Consider the following 17403-nt stretch of genomic DNA (forward strand, 5'->3'; position numbering starts at 1 on the left):
ATAGTGTTCTTTAAATGTGTGCTTGAGTTTTATACAAATTAAAATACCAATGTAATTTTTTTTTCAAGGCTGCATGCCTTTGTGAGGAAACGCTCAGCCAAGTAAATAAACCAGAGCAGCAAGAGTTAGAAGCCGCTACTCGAGTTTAATTTTCCATATCTGTAATTTAAAATATTCAAGATCAAAATGCTTGAAAGAATAGCCAAAACTGGATTATACATGAGCATTTGATAGCAAGAATGTTCATGCAAATAAAAAGTCCTCCTCTTTTCTCGGTGGCATCAGATGATATTTCTATTGAATCTTAGTGTTTCCATTGGCCAATAGATTTTTGTTGAGCTGGAATGCTATAACACTAGACTGTATTACTGCAATATGTACTCCCTTTTGAACACATTACTAGCAACAGTTTAGGCAGCAGATAGATGTCATAGTTTTTGCTGTCATTGTGACCATAAGCAACACAATTTAATTTTTGATCCGCCCAGGAGTGATGCTCCACATGTGTTGGTTTTATGCAGCTTCCACTCTTGCAGGAGCCCTTCCTGTATACCTTAATAGGGTATTTCAGGAGTTGTCCCCGTTACCTTAATTTGCTTAATTTGCTCAGGTAATTGCTGAGAAGCTAGCTTTTTCTAACATCTCCATCGTGTCAGTTTACTGACTGCCTTACAATACAATGTTATCCCTATCCTTTTCCCTTCATAGGAGACAATGTAACATTTTTCTTTCTTGTGCTAATGGCATCGCAAGAGAATATAACATATTGTATTGGTTATAGAACAGGCATCCATTTATTTGCACGACAGCTTTGACATTTTTGTGGAAAAAGCCTTAATGACCTCCAAGGCCCTCATTTCAAATTGTGGTGTTTTAGTGACATTTTTTAGCATAAAGATCATCAAATCAAGTACTTTTCTCAATACAGATGGTCAAATATTTTATTCTGCTGAGGATGGCCATAAATTGCCAAACTCAATCAAGCAAGGATCTAGTTGTATAGAGCTACCCCAGTGGATAATGACGAACACTTCCAGTTGTTAGAAACACTCCTTTTTGCTTACAGGTTTCCAACATTGTAACCTGAGTGAAGAAAAGGGTAGGATGTACATAAACATGTATTTCCCTCTTCAGTTCATTAGTCAGATTGTACAAGCAACAAATCTTCTCCCAAATTAGAGGAGAGCCAGGTGTGTCGCAGCCCATCATTCACTTCTGGCTTTTTTAAACAAACTCTAGAGCTCTAGAAATTCAGTTAATGCAAAGATTTATAAAAAATGTAAACTCTTAGCTAATTTAAAAAAAATAAAGGAGTGTCACTTCTCCATTTACTGTCACCTGAATGGACAATAAAGTAGAAACACAATAAAGCCATCCGGTTCTATTTCTCCTTTGATGTGTCAGCACATGCAGCAGAGACTGATTAGATCCCAGTGCTGCCTCCTTCTCTTAAAGTCCAGGTTCCATTTGGCAGGGGATGCCAAAAAATCTTCTGATACCTAGGCTGGTTGTATGTAAAATGCATTAATTATGCTGCACATTTTCTAAAAAATAGTTTTATTTTCTGGGTAGGCAGCTTTTATTGCATAAGGAACATAGTATGTGTTTTGTAAAAAGCCTTCCTGCTAGCAATTTATTTGAAGTTTGACTTTATTTGAGAAATACATTGTTTTTAAAGACACAACTGCCAACTGTGCAAGTATTTTTCCTTATATGCAGTTTTGTAAAGACCTTTTCTGTGGTTCATTGTTTGCATGTGAGTTCTGGTTGTGGCTACTGCCTATTTGCCTTTACACACCCTGGTTTTTGCAATATGCTTTCTGCTATAACTTAGAAAAGAGAAGAAAAAAAAACAGAACTATATTTTTCTAGGGGCAAATACTGGAGTTTGAAAATTGTGAATTATATTCTACTTGTTATTGTCATTTTAGGACTTTTCAAATTACGTTTCTGCTTTTTAAAGGTTTTCTATTGCTCCTCCACAGGTACGGGAACTGGTTCTGGACAACTGCAGGGCAAAAGATGGCAAAATCGAAGGGCTAACGGCAGAATTTGTCAATCTAGAGTTCCTCAGCCTTATAAATGTTATGTTGATGTCTGTTTCAAATCTTCCAAAATTACCCAAGTTAAAAAAGGTAAGATTTTTCTAGCTTGAACTGCCCTTGGATACAACCATTTTGTAAGGATAATTAATCTAAGATTTGCAGTTATGAATTCTGAAATAAAACACATTCGTTGGAAAGGAAATATCAAATAGTTAAAATCTCTTTACAGGGTTCTGCCAGGCAGCCCTTACTAACATGGATATCTGCCTATTAGTTTTCTATCAGTATTCTGCACATGAACATGTAATATATTTGCTACACTTTAGAGTTCATATATTGGTTTCATGATAAAAAATCCTTGATAAAAGTAAGGACATGCACCACAATTATTTTCACAGGAGTGTTTAAGTGATTATCACATATTCATTTTTTTAGCAGCTTTTATAAAAGGCATCTTCTGGTTGTTAATTATTCCAGTAGGGATAAACTGCATATTGGAGGAATATTCAAGTACTTTGGTAAAGATAGCAGGGAAAAGAAAAATGCCTGCATTTTTTTACCTTTATGAGCCAGCAGAGGCTATATTGATAATTTAAAAGTAAAGCTATTATCCCTACTTTACACCATTCAGTGCATGTGAGCTAACATAGGTTGTTGATTACAACAAGAGTTTTCCCTAATTAAACTTTTCATTGCTGGCCTTCTGAGGTTATTTTCAGAATACTCTGCTCAATTGTTGTACAAATGTCTCCATGTATCTCTCAATTTGTCTACTTTACAACTTTTGAACTTGTATAGATAATTTAATGTTCTGCCGGAAGAGGGTCTTTGGTTTATGAAAACTGCAGAGAGAAGAATTACAGTTTTTTTCTACCATAAATGATTTCCCCTTTGAGAGATTTTCCACTTAAAGCCTCTTCAAATGCTGACTGTAAGATTTTGGATTTTCCATTACTATGTCCCAAGGACCAAGCAGGAGGTGAAAGTAAATCCTAATTAGAAATAGATGTTCTCATTAGATTTTTTGTGGACATTATGTGGACTCAAACTTTCTTCCCTGAAAATAATCATAAGGAACGGAGAGGAAATGAAATGACCCCAACAGGAAATTTATTCCCAATAAATCTGACAAAATATACAACTATTCTTTGATGTCAAATTTTAAAGTGGGCGTTTCACTTAAAGCAGACCTAAACTCGACATTTTTACTTTACATAAAAGGGTATCTACCCTTTTATGTAAAGTAAAATGTAATTGATTGAAAATAATTTAATTGCAACACCCTTTTTCAGGTCTTGTTCAAGTCTTTTTAGGTCTTGTTTTTGTCACTTTAGTATTGTGGCCTGACAAGCACCTAACACAAGATTTAATTTTCAATATGTATATGAACTTACATGAACAGATTTGTTGTATATTCACAATGTGGTGTAAAAAAACCCAACTTGGATTTAAAAAATAAAACACAAAAAAACTTTAGAACATTTGTGTCTGCCTTTTAAAGATTGCAAATCAAAGGGAATACATAGTATTTGTCACAGTGGTGATGTGAGGGTTTTTAATGACATTAAAAACAGATTTGTAACATTTTTTTTTTTTTGTTGCTTAAAACATATTCTTGTTAGAAGGGATTAGATGCATGGTTTATATTTGTGTAATGTACTCTTGCACAGCCATGGTGTGTTAAAAAATGATTTTTTTTAAAGTTCTGATTTGCTGTGTGGCACATCTGGTAAATCTTCTCCTTGTTCATTGTGTTGACTGCACTAGTGCTTACACTGTCCAAATGCAGATTGATTGATACAGAATGTGAATTTGTCATGTACAATAAATACTTAAAATAAATATTTGAAACAGCCGAGAAAAGGTTTCAGGACTTGTGGAAACACATCCCAAACAGTGTCACTCAATGAGTGTAACTTGCTAAGCAGTCCCTGGTGCCCAGGGCACAATGAGTTTATTGACACAAATGTACTCATTCAACTTTTACATATAACATCTGACAGGGTAAAATGCATATAGCCGCATGGTGACTTTCATTACACAAAATTTAAGCCTGGTAAAGATTTTTTTTGTCTGAAATAAGCATGTTTGTTTTTTTGTTTATGTGTTTAGCTTGAATTGAGCGACAATAGGATTTCTGGAGGTCTAGATGTACTAGCAGAGAAGCTCCCAAACCTCACACATCTAAATCTCAGCGGAAATAAATTAAAGGATATTAGCACCTTGGAACCATTGGTAAGTAATGTATTCTTTGTGTAGACCCTATTATAATGAAAACATTCTTATTGGACCATTGTGCATGTTCTATAATGTATATTGTTATATTTCAGTATCATGTGGTTAAAGTAAATGCATGCGATAGAATATATGTTATCTATATATATTATATTTGATTGATAATTATAGATATCGAAGTAAGGGAATCTTACATGTTAACATAAATCCCATAATATATCATATTTATTACATTACCTTCAAAAACTGAATCATTGAAAGTTGGTGAAATTTGCAAATTATCAATAAAGCTAATGGTTGATTGGTATGATTTATATTAAGGTATTGCCTTAATTTAATGATAGTAAGGGGTTTATGTTATAGGTCATCTTAGATATAGGTTTAGCAACAGGGGAATCCTAATCCCCCAACAATCAGACGTTCTAAAAATATTACTTGGAAGATACCCTACTGTATTCACTAGTACTTTCAAATACTTATCCCAAAGATTCATCTATTCTAAAGAGTAGTGTTTTCCATTCTAAAAAAAAACTGCTAAATTAAACCCTTGTTTTATATGGATGTCTGCAGTCTCCTCATTCCTCTTGCCCACACATTTTTAGGGGAAATTCAAGGAGAAGGGAGGCAGGGATGGGTGAGAGAGACCGTGCAGAGTATGAAATGTATAGAGAACAGTAGCTCTCTGTGCATGAAGGCATGTCCTCTGCACACAGCCTACCACTATTACATTTAAGAGAAAAGTTAGGGAAATGTGCAAAATTGCAGTATTACAGTACAAAAATCAAAACTAATGAATAAGAGATAAAACTTACAACTGACAGCACTGATCATCAACAGAATTCATCTTCATTTCTCTAAATTATAATACAGTATACCCACCACACAGTACAAATGGAAAACAGATACATGTTTCAAGCTGATGGGTCTTTGTTAAAGCTCAATTTTTGCTGGAATTAAGTTCTACTATTCTGCAAAACATAGTTTTTGTAGAGTACGTGGGTGATTTAGCACACTGGTCAGATACAATCTGAAAAATGAATGCAACACTTCAACCACAACTGCTTCTATAAATATAACACCGGAGAATGCATTTTTTGTTCAGTTAGACCCTACATTTGTTTTTTGTTTTTTTTTACTAATTTTGGGCGATGAATTCAGAAATGACCCCAGATTTTTGCTATCACATCCAGTTTTTTTGATACAGGATACCCTCTATTTTAGTCAAAAAACATAGAAATTTTACATACAATGAAAAATATTTATATAATAACTTGAATGTACTGTTTTTTTTAAACTTCTTTTGTTCATACAAAGGATTTATTGTTACTCTGACATTTTTATTTACAGTAAAACATTTGAAAATTAATCGGGTAAGCGGTTAAGGTAAAAATGTATGCGTATTGTTTTCCTGGAGTGTTCAGTGTTAGGACAATCCCGCCGGATGCTCCAACAATAGTCAGCCATCATTTGTACATCCCATCTATCCTGATACCGTCCTTCCATCATCTTCAAATCTTAGTGAAATCGTTCGCCTTTCTCATCACTGACTGCACCAAGGTTTTCTGGGAAGTTAGAAAGATGGTTATGCAGAAAATAAACCTTGATGCTCATATTGCAACCAAGCATTTTGTAGCTCTCCAAGAGTTTCTGGACAATTTCTGTGTAAATATTTGCCCGTGTGTTTCCAAGAAAATCATTGACAATGGCTTTGAATGATAACCAAGCATTCTTTCCACTTCTGACATTGTCCTGATGAAATGTTCATCTTTGATGAGCTTCGGATCTGTGGACCCTCAAACACACTGGCCTTTATTTTTTCAAATGACAGGCTAGGAAATGTCAAAATGAGGTATTTGAAACAGTCTCCTTTAGTTGGCAAAGCTTTAACGAACTGCTTCATCAGGCCCAGTTTCATGTGCAGAGGCGGGAATATAATATTCTTTCTATCAATAAGTGGCTCATGTAGAATGTTTGGATCACCAGGTTTTAGCGCAGATCTTGGAGGCCAATTCCTATCTACCCAATGCCTCTCACATGCACAGATAACAGGGATACTTGGTCTATCTGCATTGCTAACCAAGAAGGTAACATACCATTTTAAGGTCAACACAGGTGACCCAATTTTGTTGGTGGTATTGCAACAACTCAATGACTCTCCGTATGTCTGCATATTCTTCATGAAGAGAAACTGAATGGCCAATTGGCACTGACCCAAATATATTGCGATTGTGAAGGAGGACACACTTTAAGCTCCACTTTAAGGTATCCATGAAAAGTCGCCATTCAGATGAAATATAGATTGGAATTCCCAATTCCTCCATTAAACCATGTAGGTTATGGCAATACACAAAGCCACTGTCAGTTCTAAAGTACTGTAGAATTGCAATTTCTCTGGTTCAAAAGTACGATACCTTCGTTCCATTTTCGAGTAAGTTTTTTCTCACGCAGTCTTGATGCTAGGAGTTCTGAAGCCTTCTTCAATAGTCCCCAATCACGTGCCAAATCACTCAACTCATGCTGATCAAATCCCTTGGGATTTCATCTGAATGAGCCACTGGGCGTATAGCCGATTGTAGTCTGGGATACTCCATGTTACATTTATTTCTCTTGTTATCTCCTGAAGTTTTCACTAGACAGAAGTAAGTCACTGAAATGATCTCCTGGTCCTCCCCAAACCATATGTATACCAAATGGCATCTTAACACGTGTTCCCTTTGTCCACATCTGTAAACCCTTGACACACTGTTTGCACACCTTATGAGGGGCCCAAGACTTCTTGATCACCAAGTTTAAAATATGCCAAATAGGCTTGCTCTACAATTGTGCTGATGTTCGTCCTTTGACTGGGAATGGTGAAACTGCCACAGATATAACAAAATGAATCAGGGTTGTTTAGGCACTTACGACGAGAAAAAGCAGAGACAGACATGATCTGAAAGAAAGGAAATACGTGTGTAGGTAGAAAAATAAATTTTGCTTATTCACTACATGGAGCAGCGCACAACCTCTGATCACGCTGTCTTGTGTGTAAATGAATAGCTTATACAAATCCATGCTACAGTAATCACATTAATATAAGCGGTAGAGAAAAAAACCTGACGTGATAGAAGAAAACTGTTTCCCAGTGTAATCTATTGCATATATTAACATAACTATCATATTTGTACTAGTAGTGTAAAAGATTTACCTACAAAATAGGTCAATGGTTTTAAATGACCTCAAATTCTGGAAGATATAACCTATCAATAATATGCATCTTATATTTATAATAGGCATGCAGGGGAGGAGTTCCAGAAAAATACAAAACAGACTTTTTTGTCCTTTTTATGTCTTTAACATGCAATAATGGCTAAACAGAATATCCCTTTAGCAATAGTTCTTATACAAAAAAGGAACGTAAATGGAGAATCAAAGTATTTGCCCTAATTTTGTTGTGTTCAAAAGATTCTAGTAAATGAAAACTGGTTATGCTGGCAAATGGTATTCTGGGGATTATTTTTATATACTATACCAATACACTCAATAGGTTTTAATTTCACAGAACGATTTATATCGGGATTTTTTTTTCTTATTTCTAATTGAAAATATTGAATTTAACACTACAACATCGCCCCCTAGTGTGTAAAGTTAAATTGATTGTTCCATGATATGAAGTAGGTCAACATTGGAAAAGATTTTTATTACCCTATACTGGCCAAAAAAACAATAAAGCTCAATACATCTAAGGTAGCTTTGGAACAGTAATAGTTTATTAGCATGTAAAACGTGTTTTTACATTTAGATAGAAGCCACCTTTCTTTCACTCCTCGGCTCCAAAGAAGTTCAGCTGAAGCCTTTCATGTTTACGATCACTGACACAAAGCTACTATGCAGTCCAAGAGGAGCGGCAGCTTCTATTTTAGGTTGCTTAGAAAGGTATTTTCATAACCCAGAAAGCTAATCTTAGCCCACACACTCTTTATATTTCTTTTTATATCCCTTTCTCTTTGCTTAACAGAGTGGGCAAATATAGTGTGCTTCATATTAGGGAAGAGTATGTTGAACTAATAGAAATTATGAAGTTCTAACATATTTATGCTTACATTAAAACTCTATTTTTGGGGGGTTTTAACCCCTCTGTATATACTTTAGGCTGCACATATGCTTTACGGACAGCATGGCTAAATGAGAAATAAAAGTGTTGCATTATTTTTCTTTTATTCTTTTTTGCATTGAGACACACACACACACACACTTCTTTTGCTAGTAAACCTAGCAAAAGTGTTCTCATTCATTGAAGGGCTGAATACAGGAGGACTCATTGTAGGGAGTGAACTCAGAAGTAAGCATTGTTACAGTGCAGGCAGTATGGTGCAGGGGTGATAGGCAGACAGACAGTATGGTGCAGGGGTGATAGGGAGGCAGGCAGTATGGTGCGGGGGTGATAGGGAGGCAGGCAGTATGGTGCGGGGGTGATAGGGAGGCAGGCAGTATGGTGCGGGGGTGATAGGGAGGCAGGCAGTAGGTAAGGGGTTGGTAAGGCCGGTAAGGCTGACCAGTAAGGCCAGAATTGTAAAGGTCCTGTCTATTCGGAAGACATTCTCCCCTGTTGCATCATTATAAATGTGCTTCACTGGGTATGGCTGTTGTTCATGAGACTGGGCTACCTTTAAATGTTGATGCTACCACATATATGTAGTAGCGACAAACACTTTTACCTTTCTCGGCTTTACTGTGTATGCACCGGATATTGACTTCAATTTGATTATACACTACCCCAAGGTTGACCTGGCATTTAGTGACTGTTATGGTGATTTCCTCCAAACAAGAGTGTGTGTGTGTGTGTGTGTGTGTGTGTGTGTGTGTGTGTGTGTGTGTGTGTGTGTGTGTGTGTGTGTGTAACATTAGAAGCTATTAGAAAACCAAACCCTTCCACCACCTTTATACTACAGAATCTTTCTAATACAGCAGCCATTTTCTAGAAGTCAAAAATTGTTCTGTGATTCCTTTTGTAAAAATACAACACTTCTTATCATTTACCCTCCAATCAAATCAAACCATTTTATTACTTCGAACCTTCATTCTGTATCGGGATGAAACTAGTATAGGATGATCATGAAATGTAGGTGAAAAGGGCAGTCTGTTAGAATCGTGACTAACTACAATTTTTCCTGTGTCAGTTTGTTGTCATCAAGCATGAACTTTACCCCAGCTGGGTCACAGAAATACACATAAATATGTTGTTAGACCAAGGTTATGGAATGCAAAGTATGGGTGAGGCCGCACACACAGCCCTATCAGTCTAGATAGATTTCTGAGTGTGTTTGTGTCGTTTTCACATTGCATTTGCATTACAGTGGTTTGATCAATTATGTAAGGTCAAAAGTACATGTTTATATAGTGAAATGTTTTGTTTCCCAAAGAATAAAGGACATTCAACAGACAAAGAGTAAAATGTGATAATTCATAACGACAGATCAGTGAATATTCATTTCTGAACTATAGTGAACTAAAGTTTAGTGACTGTATTACTAGGCTTTACCTTGCTTTAAAATAAGCTTCTCTGTGTGCTGAGCATACATCTAATCTTTGTAAGTTGGATAATATTTAGGAATAAGGATAAGAATTTTAGTCCAATTGCTGATAATTTCCTGTACATACTTCAAGTAGCATAACTCCTGTGTTTTCATGCATTGTCTTCATTCATGGACTACCAAAAGAGATTTGAGGTATTTAGAAAACAAACATGGTTTCATAAAATAAATATCTCGATAGGAACGTTATGGTGAAATGTAATCAGTGGTTTGAACAAACTAGTACAACCCTCTACATGAGACAAATGTAGGTTTGTTCTTACGTTGAATTTGTATGTAAGTCGGAACTGGTACATTATTTTAATAAATTAGCACAGATGTTTCTCTCAACATATTAGGCAACGTGGTCTTAGTTACTGTATAAATCCTCACTGTGAGTTCACAACCAAAGCAAAAAAAAGAAAAAAAATCTTTATGGAGCCTGGACATTCATTTATTCTCTGCAGCAAGTTGTGCTTTGCTATGCAGAAAGAAACAACTGCAGAGTTTGTATTGGTCATTAAAGAGTTACAAGAGGCTGCAGAAAGAGCTCACCCCCCTAAGATCACCCAACCTCAGCTGTGTTTAGCAAAAGATTTCTTCTGCAAGTCATGCAAAGGAACATGAAAATTATCCAAATATGGAGTCAAGAGGGCCAAACTTATGTCTTTGTCAAAAACCTATTAAAATGTGTCTGCACCTTCACCACTTTATTAGAAATGGGTTACCAGGAAATGGTCTTCAGTTTCCATCTTTGTATGCATTTTCTATTCATGTTTAAGCAGTCATATGCTGTGAGCACTATTCAATACTGAAAAAATCCAGTTCATTGTCTGAGATTCTCATCTATTTGCTTCACTTGATGTGAACCAACAACTAGCTACAGAATAAGAGGGCTGGCTATATAGGTATAGGGTGCCTATAATACCCCCTCTAGGGTTGAAGTTACACCACCTTTATCTATATTGTGCAAAGTATCTCAAACATAAATCAGTCTAAAAAATTAGGTGCGTTGTAACGAACTTCTCATTCTTCATTTATTCTTTTAATACTTTTTAGTAATTGTGGTTAGTTTTGAAATATGTATGCACAAAATAGTTCTTACTTTTTGTGGTTTTATTTATTTATTTTTAAGACAACAGATTAAAAATCTCCCCAAAATTCATTGGGTACAAATCAATGTAATAGAGTGAAATCGGACGCTCTGTAGATGGATAGATTTCCTCATCTCTGCATTCTGTTCAATCAGCATTCATAATATGATGTTTCACCACTGATAAATGTTTTTTATTTTGCAGAAAAAATTGGAGCATCTAAAGAGTCTCGACCTTTTCAACTGTGAAGTAACAAACCTTAATGACTACAGAGAAAGTGTATTTAAACTGCTTCCTCAGCTGACTTATCTGGATGGGTATGACAGAGATGATAAAGAAGCCCCAGACTCGGACGCTGAAGCTGATGGTGATGGTGTCGATGAAGAGGAAGATGATGAAGGTGTGTGATGCAACTTTACATTTGTATTGTAGTTGTGTAAATTGACTATGGTAGGGGCATTAGACTGAGCCCTTCTGAAGGACTGTTAGTAGTATGACTGAACTTTGTAATATGTTTTATAATAACTTTATATGTGGAAAGGCAGTAGGGCTAGTCTAAAACTTAGCTCATTTTAAATCATTATTGTTTGTGTAATGTTTGAAAAATGCATCTCCGTGTGTTTGATTTCTTGCATCTCCGTGTATGTATTTGTATTTTATTACATGACTGTAGGTGCAGCAAACCTTTCCACTTTACATATGCAAGCGCTGCTTCCTGCATACTAGTTCTACACAGTGGTTGTACTTTACTGTTCAACTCTTTGTAAGTGCACCCTAATAGTTTTTGTTTTCTGATTGTAAAGTACTTGCAATGAGACACTTAGATTCAATGCTTTATAAATAGACCCTAACATTCCCTGAAACATTCTCTGGTAGAGAATCAATTACTGTGATTGAAACGCCATGGAATGCCCCATAGAGCTGTCTAGTAGAAAGCTCCCAATCTGTTTTTGGAGATGTGCATTGTTGTGAAAGTCTCATTAAAGCCTAAGCAGAATTAAAGTTCCACTTGTATCAAAATGTTGCATCAGGCAGGACATTATCCACCTGATGGCATCGGAAAACTGTCAAGAAAAGTTGAACTGCGCATGTATAGGTTAGCTTTGGTTATCAGGATACTCAACAATCCCAGCTTTCTCTACGCTTGTTGGGTAAAAATGAACTGTATGCCTGCGCTGGAGTTACGTCACCCCAGCCCAGCCAATCAAGATGGCCGAAGATTTCCAAAACACGAACAGGTGCTTTAAGTTCTGTGTTTTTAAACACTGCAATAAACTTGAACGTACGTACCCAATATGGCTACCTGCATATGTGCCAATATTCAAGAATCAAATCGAGGGGGAAAACATACTTCCAAACAGGATCTGACTTTTTTTTTTTTAATTAACTACATTTTTTTTTTTAAATTCAAATAAATAATTGTTTTCACATTTTCAAGATGCATTCCCTTCCATTATTATAAATGCAGTTAATATTCAGGCTGTTCCCTTCCTGGGTTCATTAGTAGAGTAACTGGAAACTTACTGAGGTCTAATACATCAGGTCTGACATCCACCTGACAACCACCCACTTACTGCCTGTAATCACCAAACTAATAATGACGTCTCCTCTTCTTTGATGACCAGCTCCTGTTTTAATTGTGATGGTGGAAGTGTCCCCTCTAAATGCAGATCTTTTTGACCTTTTGAGTTGTAAATTCAAATATTAAAACTAATGGTAAATTCATGAAGAAAAGGTGATGCTGTATATTTATATTGATCTCATGTTTTTATAGAAAAAGCAAAGTGTTCAATCAGTAATGGTATGTTTTATTGAGAAAAAAATGAATATATATAGTACGTTTTATATACACAGATAGGTCCTATTGGATTTTTTTAACTTTCTATTGTTTTAAGCAAATACATGCAACTCTAGGCTTCTCTGTTAAAAAAGAAAAAAAAGTCTCTTTGAAATGGGGAAAAATAAAACAGTTTTATGAATATACCACAGTGCAATATATTTGTAGAATATATGGATTACTCTTTAAATATAAATATATACCACATGCAGCTTTAGCGTTCCATAAGTTTAGGTGATGATTTGTACTCAATTGTGTCACAATGTTTTCCCTGATATGCAGCCAACAAGTCTCCTTATAACATGCTAAATTCTAAATTGTTTTTCTAAATCAGTTTTTTCTGATCTATTTTAGCTTTGATTTACTGAAAAACATCATTCTCCTCTGGATTTTGTAATCTTAAATCTTGTATTTTGCTTTATAGAAGGGGAAGAAGAAGATGATGACGAAGAGGAAGAGGGCGAGGAGGAAGAAGATATAGATGAAGAAGATGATGAGGATGATGATGAAGTGGGGGAGGATGAAGATGAAGAAGATGCAAGCGGAGATGATGATGTAATTATAATTTTTTTGATTGAAACTTACCTAGAAAGTTTACATTCAGTATATTACCAGTCTAGGGTACCAGCCTTAAGGCGTATTTTACATCAGTGTAAAAACGCAGTGTTTTAAAAGCCCATGTATTTTATTTTGGGTTTAATTTAAATTGATTCAACACGTTATCTTATTTACACAACGTTTTGCAGTTGCTGATCTTTTTAAAGTGGTCACCTGATTGCTTTAGTTTTTTTACTTTTTAATATTAGTGTGATCTAAAACTTCCATTAGTGGAATAATTAAACCTTGGACTTTGGGCTTTGTTTGATGACGGTTTAATAAGACCAACAAGTAATTGATAGTTGATTTGTAAACTGCACTGAGGATAGAATATTTTGCATATCAATGGCCCCTCTAGAGTCTAGTAACTGGGCAGACATTTATTCTTTCCTTTATTACAGACCACTTCTGATCACTTCTCCTTAAATGCCAGTAAAGTGTTTTTTCTTTTTCTTATCAAGCCAAGTGCAGTTAACTCAAACTAAACTCAAGCTATTTTGTCAGTGAAGTCTATTTGAATGGTTTAACTTTTTTGATCTAAATATATGTTTAAGAAGTTGGCGGAATACTTATTTGAACGTGTCCCTTTTTAGGAGGAAGATTTTGGACATGATGAGGTAGAAGACGAGGAAGATGATGAAGATGACGACGATGATGACGGTTAGTCTTATTCATAATTGTCCCCCGCAATACTAATATTGGCTTCTAACATTGATAATGATAACATTTAATATGCAATTAAATATTAGCCTCTATTGTAAATCCAATCATTTCCTCTGTTTGTCAGACATTCTTCTAAAACGCTTTTCTTAAACATTAAGGCTGCGTACACTCATTCAATAATTGTAGTTGGAATGGATCTTTCACAATCCTTTCCAACAACAAAAGACTGAACGATGCATGAACGAGCGCTTTTCTGCTTTATGGAGGGGGGGTTGCAGAACGACGGAGTAGCACCCCGCTGTTTTCTCTCCCCTTTTCTTCCATTATGATCGTTCGTGTATCTGCCAGGACAGATCCATGAACGGTGAGCGCTGTACACTTGCCAGATTCTCGTCCCACACCAGCCTTGCGGTGATTATCGGACGAGAATTATCTGACGTGTGTACGTAGCCTTGGTCCAATTTACTGTTTGGATTTCTTTCAGCAGGTGACAAGGCAAGTGTTACAATAAGCTCTATTAAATAACATGTACAATGACTGAGTGCAGTGATTTAAAAAAAATACTTGTTAGTCAGCCAGGCTTAAGCCCTTGGCATGTGAAAATGCCAGCTCTGCCAATATAACCTGACAACTTCCTTTTAAAAACTAATTATATCACATTGGCATATTTATTATACCAGCACAAGTTATGGCTGTATGCTACAAGAACCTGCAGTACTCATTACATTTTAATTTTTTGGGTATTCAGTTAGCTAAGACTGTTATAGGATTTTTAATTTGTCAGTTTGGATTAGTTTAAATGCATCCATAGCCATTGAAGTTTCCATTGCCTGATTGACTATGACTGGTATCACTGCATTCAAATCAGGGTTGTACACCCTGTTGGCAGTATTGCTCTCACACCTGAGTGGATTATAATCATCTAGTCAAACATGATTAAATTATATGTGACTAACAATTAGCTTTTTGTTTTTACAGCATTCTAATTGCTATGTTTTTAACCAAAGATGTGTAGTGTAAAGATTCTCATATTTTGCTTTATCTGTATATGTTCAATACTTGTAATCATGGACACCACACTTTTTTTTATTGTTGTATATACAACAATATATGTTATGTGTATGTATTATTATTTTAATAGCACCAACATATTACACAGCACTGTACACTAAATTATAATGTTAAACAATCAAACAACTTAAAAAAAATTGTGGCTTCTTCATAAACCTCTTTAAAAATTAGTTAGGGTGCCTTAGTTTTCTTGTGTTTATAAAGTAGTGCAGCTCAAGTGATGTGCGTATTTCTATTGGTTAGTATTCAAGTCTGTGGCTCGGCATAACAGCCAGGCGGAAAATCTTCTTCTAAAAGGGGTTAGTTAGCTTTGGCACAGCTTTCTTGTTAATTTAGCGCCAAGTCTGTTTAACTTTCTGATAATTTTACAAGGGCTTTATTTAGATTTTGTTGAATATAAGGTTATTGATAAATAAGTAAAAATTGTAAATAATTCAATAATCTCTATACCATAATATAAACTATGGTAAACGTGTAGACATTTATAATAAGTCATCTTCCTAGAAGAATAAGTTGCTTGGCAGTCAATGACCAGGGATAAGAATGCTGCATGTAAACGAAGAGTAAATTTAAAGCTAAACCAAAAGTAAAAATAAATGTAAGGAGACGGGTCCATTATCACAGAAGTGACAAGCAATGGTATTATATGAAGATGTGCTTTCTTTTTCTCATGACTATAGTCTGCCCAGCCCCTGACTATAGCACTTATTCATCCCTCCTATTCCTATAAATCCTGTTACAGGCAACATTCATTGAGCATCTGCATGAAAGCCAGGCAACTATAATTTTTATAAGGTTGTTGGCAATGGCAAGTTATGCATTTTGTTCAGATAATGTTAAAAGGTAATGATTTGTGTCTAAGTTTTCTTTAATTTGTTGAGGCCAAATCCAGCTCATACAGACTTTTAGAATTTAGGTTAGAGGCACTACAAATCGGGCAGTTTATGGGGGGGAAATCATATGTATACACACACATACTTTTAAATGGTGAGGAAAACAGGACATATGGATACAGTTAACATTCAACCAAAACAATTCTGTTTTTTCTTTAGGGTAAAATCAATAAAAATGTACAAACCCAATGTAAAAAACTATACATAGGTATTGGGTTATGCCCAAAAGCAGAAAAAAAATAATCAGTCTAGTTTTTATATTTATGTTTTGTGCTTACATTTGTAAGAAGCTGGAGTGTGATGAGCTGGATTTTGGAAATTAACTATATGAATGATTTTCTGTGTGGGATGCTTAATTAAGCATGATTTTGTTTTTTTCAACAGAAGAGGAAACTGGAAAAGGAGAAAAGAGAAAGAGAGAAACAGATGACGAAGGTGATGAAGAGGATGACTAAAGTAATTTGGAAAAATTGGGAAAAAAAGGACCTTTTTGGATTATACAGTATTGATTGAACTGGCCCCATTCATGGATTATTGAAAAACATGCTACAAATAAATTGTAACAATGAAAACAAGCCCCATCCCTGAACACCCAAAAAGAGCCAAAGAGTCGTTACTGTGACATTCCTACAGCCTATAAACCCTACTGGAAGCTTACATCATGGTTTATAATTAAGTCGCAAAAAGTAAAAAAAAAAAAATTATATATATATACAGAGATTAAAATATATATATTCTCAAAATGTCCAGCTAAACAAACTGGGTCAATGCTTTTACTATTATGTTCGGGGTTCTTAAGGGTTAAGTTGAGGGTGTGATTGGTGAGTCATGATTGTCAATGGCTACCTATTAAATAGACATTGGAGCACCATTTTTACTTTCTGTACAACAAACAGCAAAAAGAGAAAAAAAAAAAAACTTTGTAAATAAAATCTTAACATTTTTGGGTCTGTTTTTCATGCTTTGCTTTTTTCCTAACAGTTCAATATTTTTTTACAGTAGGATGTTTTTGCGACAACTGCAGATGAACTATTTTTAAGAACATGAGTGAAATAAACATGTTACTATTTGGTAAATCCTAGTTGTATGTTTACATTTCTGAATAAGTAAATAATTCTTAAATATGTAGTCCTATTTTTAAGTATGTGATTTTTTTTTCTTTGATTAGGTTTCAGTTATTTTAAGTCTATAATGAAAATAACTGATTCTTCTACAAGAAAGACTGTGGAAGAAAACAACGTTCTAGTGTCTAGTAATAAAAAAAAAAAAAAATGAATCAAAAAAGCTTCAAACGACTTTGGTAAAAAAAACTTTGACAAGTGTGGACACAAATGTTGGAAAAACCCACTCTTGTCTCTGAAACTGCTGAAAGTAATTGGTACCCCTCATTGTTTGTTCGTGTTACAAAAATCACCT

The 17403-nt window shown here is 35.1% G+C and overlaps 1 protein-coding gene across 3 annotated transcripts in view; it reads left to right on the plus strand.

Annotated features, from left to right (window-relative positions):
* The window catches only part of ANP32B (acidic nuclear phosphoprotein 32 family member B), a 28726-nt gene extending 11663 nt beyond the window's left edge, over positions 1-17063 (plus strand). For all 3 annotated transcript variants that reach the window (XM_072404482.1, XM_072404480.1, XM_072404481.1), the window contains exons 2-7: positions 1986-2135; positions 4158-4280; positions 11131-11326; positions 13188-13318; positions 13954-14020; positions 16372-17063. In XM_072404482.1, the coding sequence (XP_072260583.1) occupies positions 2088-2135; positions 4158-4280; positions 11131-11326; positions 13188-13318; positions 13954-14020; positions 16372-16442 (636 nt within the window). In that variant the 5' untranslated portion in view covers positions 1986-2087 and the 3' untranslated portion in view covers positions 16443-17063. The remainder of the gene's footprint in view (positions 1-1985; positions 2136-4157; positions 4281-11130; positions 11327-13187; positions 13319-13953; positions 14021-16371) is intronic.
* The last annotated feature ends 340 nt before the right edge of the window (positions 17064-17403 follow it).

This window comes from Pyxicephalus adspersus, chromosome 3, assembly GCF_032062135.1.
Source record: "Pyxicephalus adspersus chromosome 3, UCB_Pads_2.0, whole genome shotgun sequence".
In the NCBI taxonomy this organism is placed as follows: domain Eukaryota; kingdom Metazoa; phylum Chordata; class Amphibia; order Anura; family Pyxicephalidae; genus Pyxicephalus; species Pyxicephalus adspersus.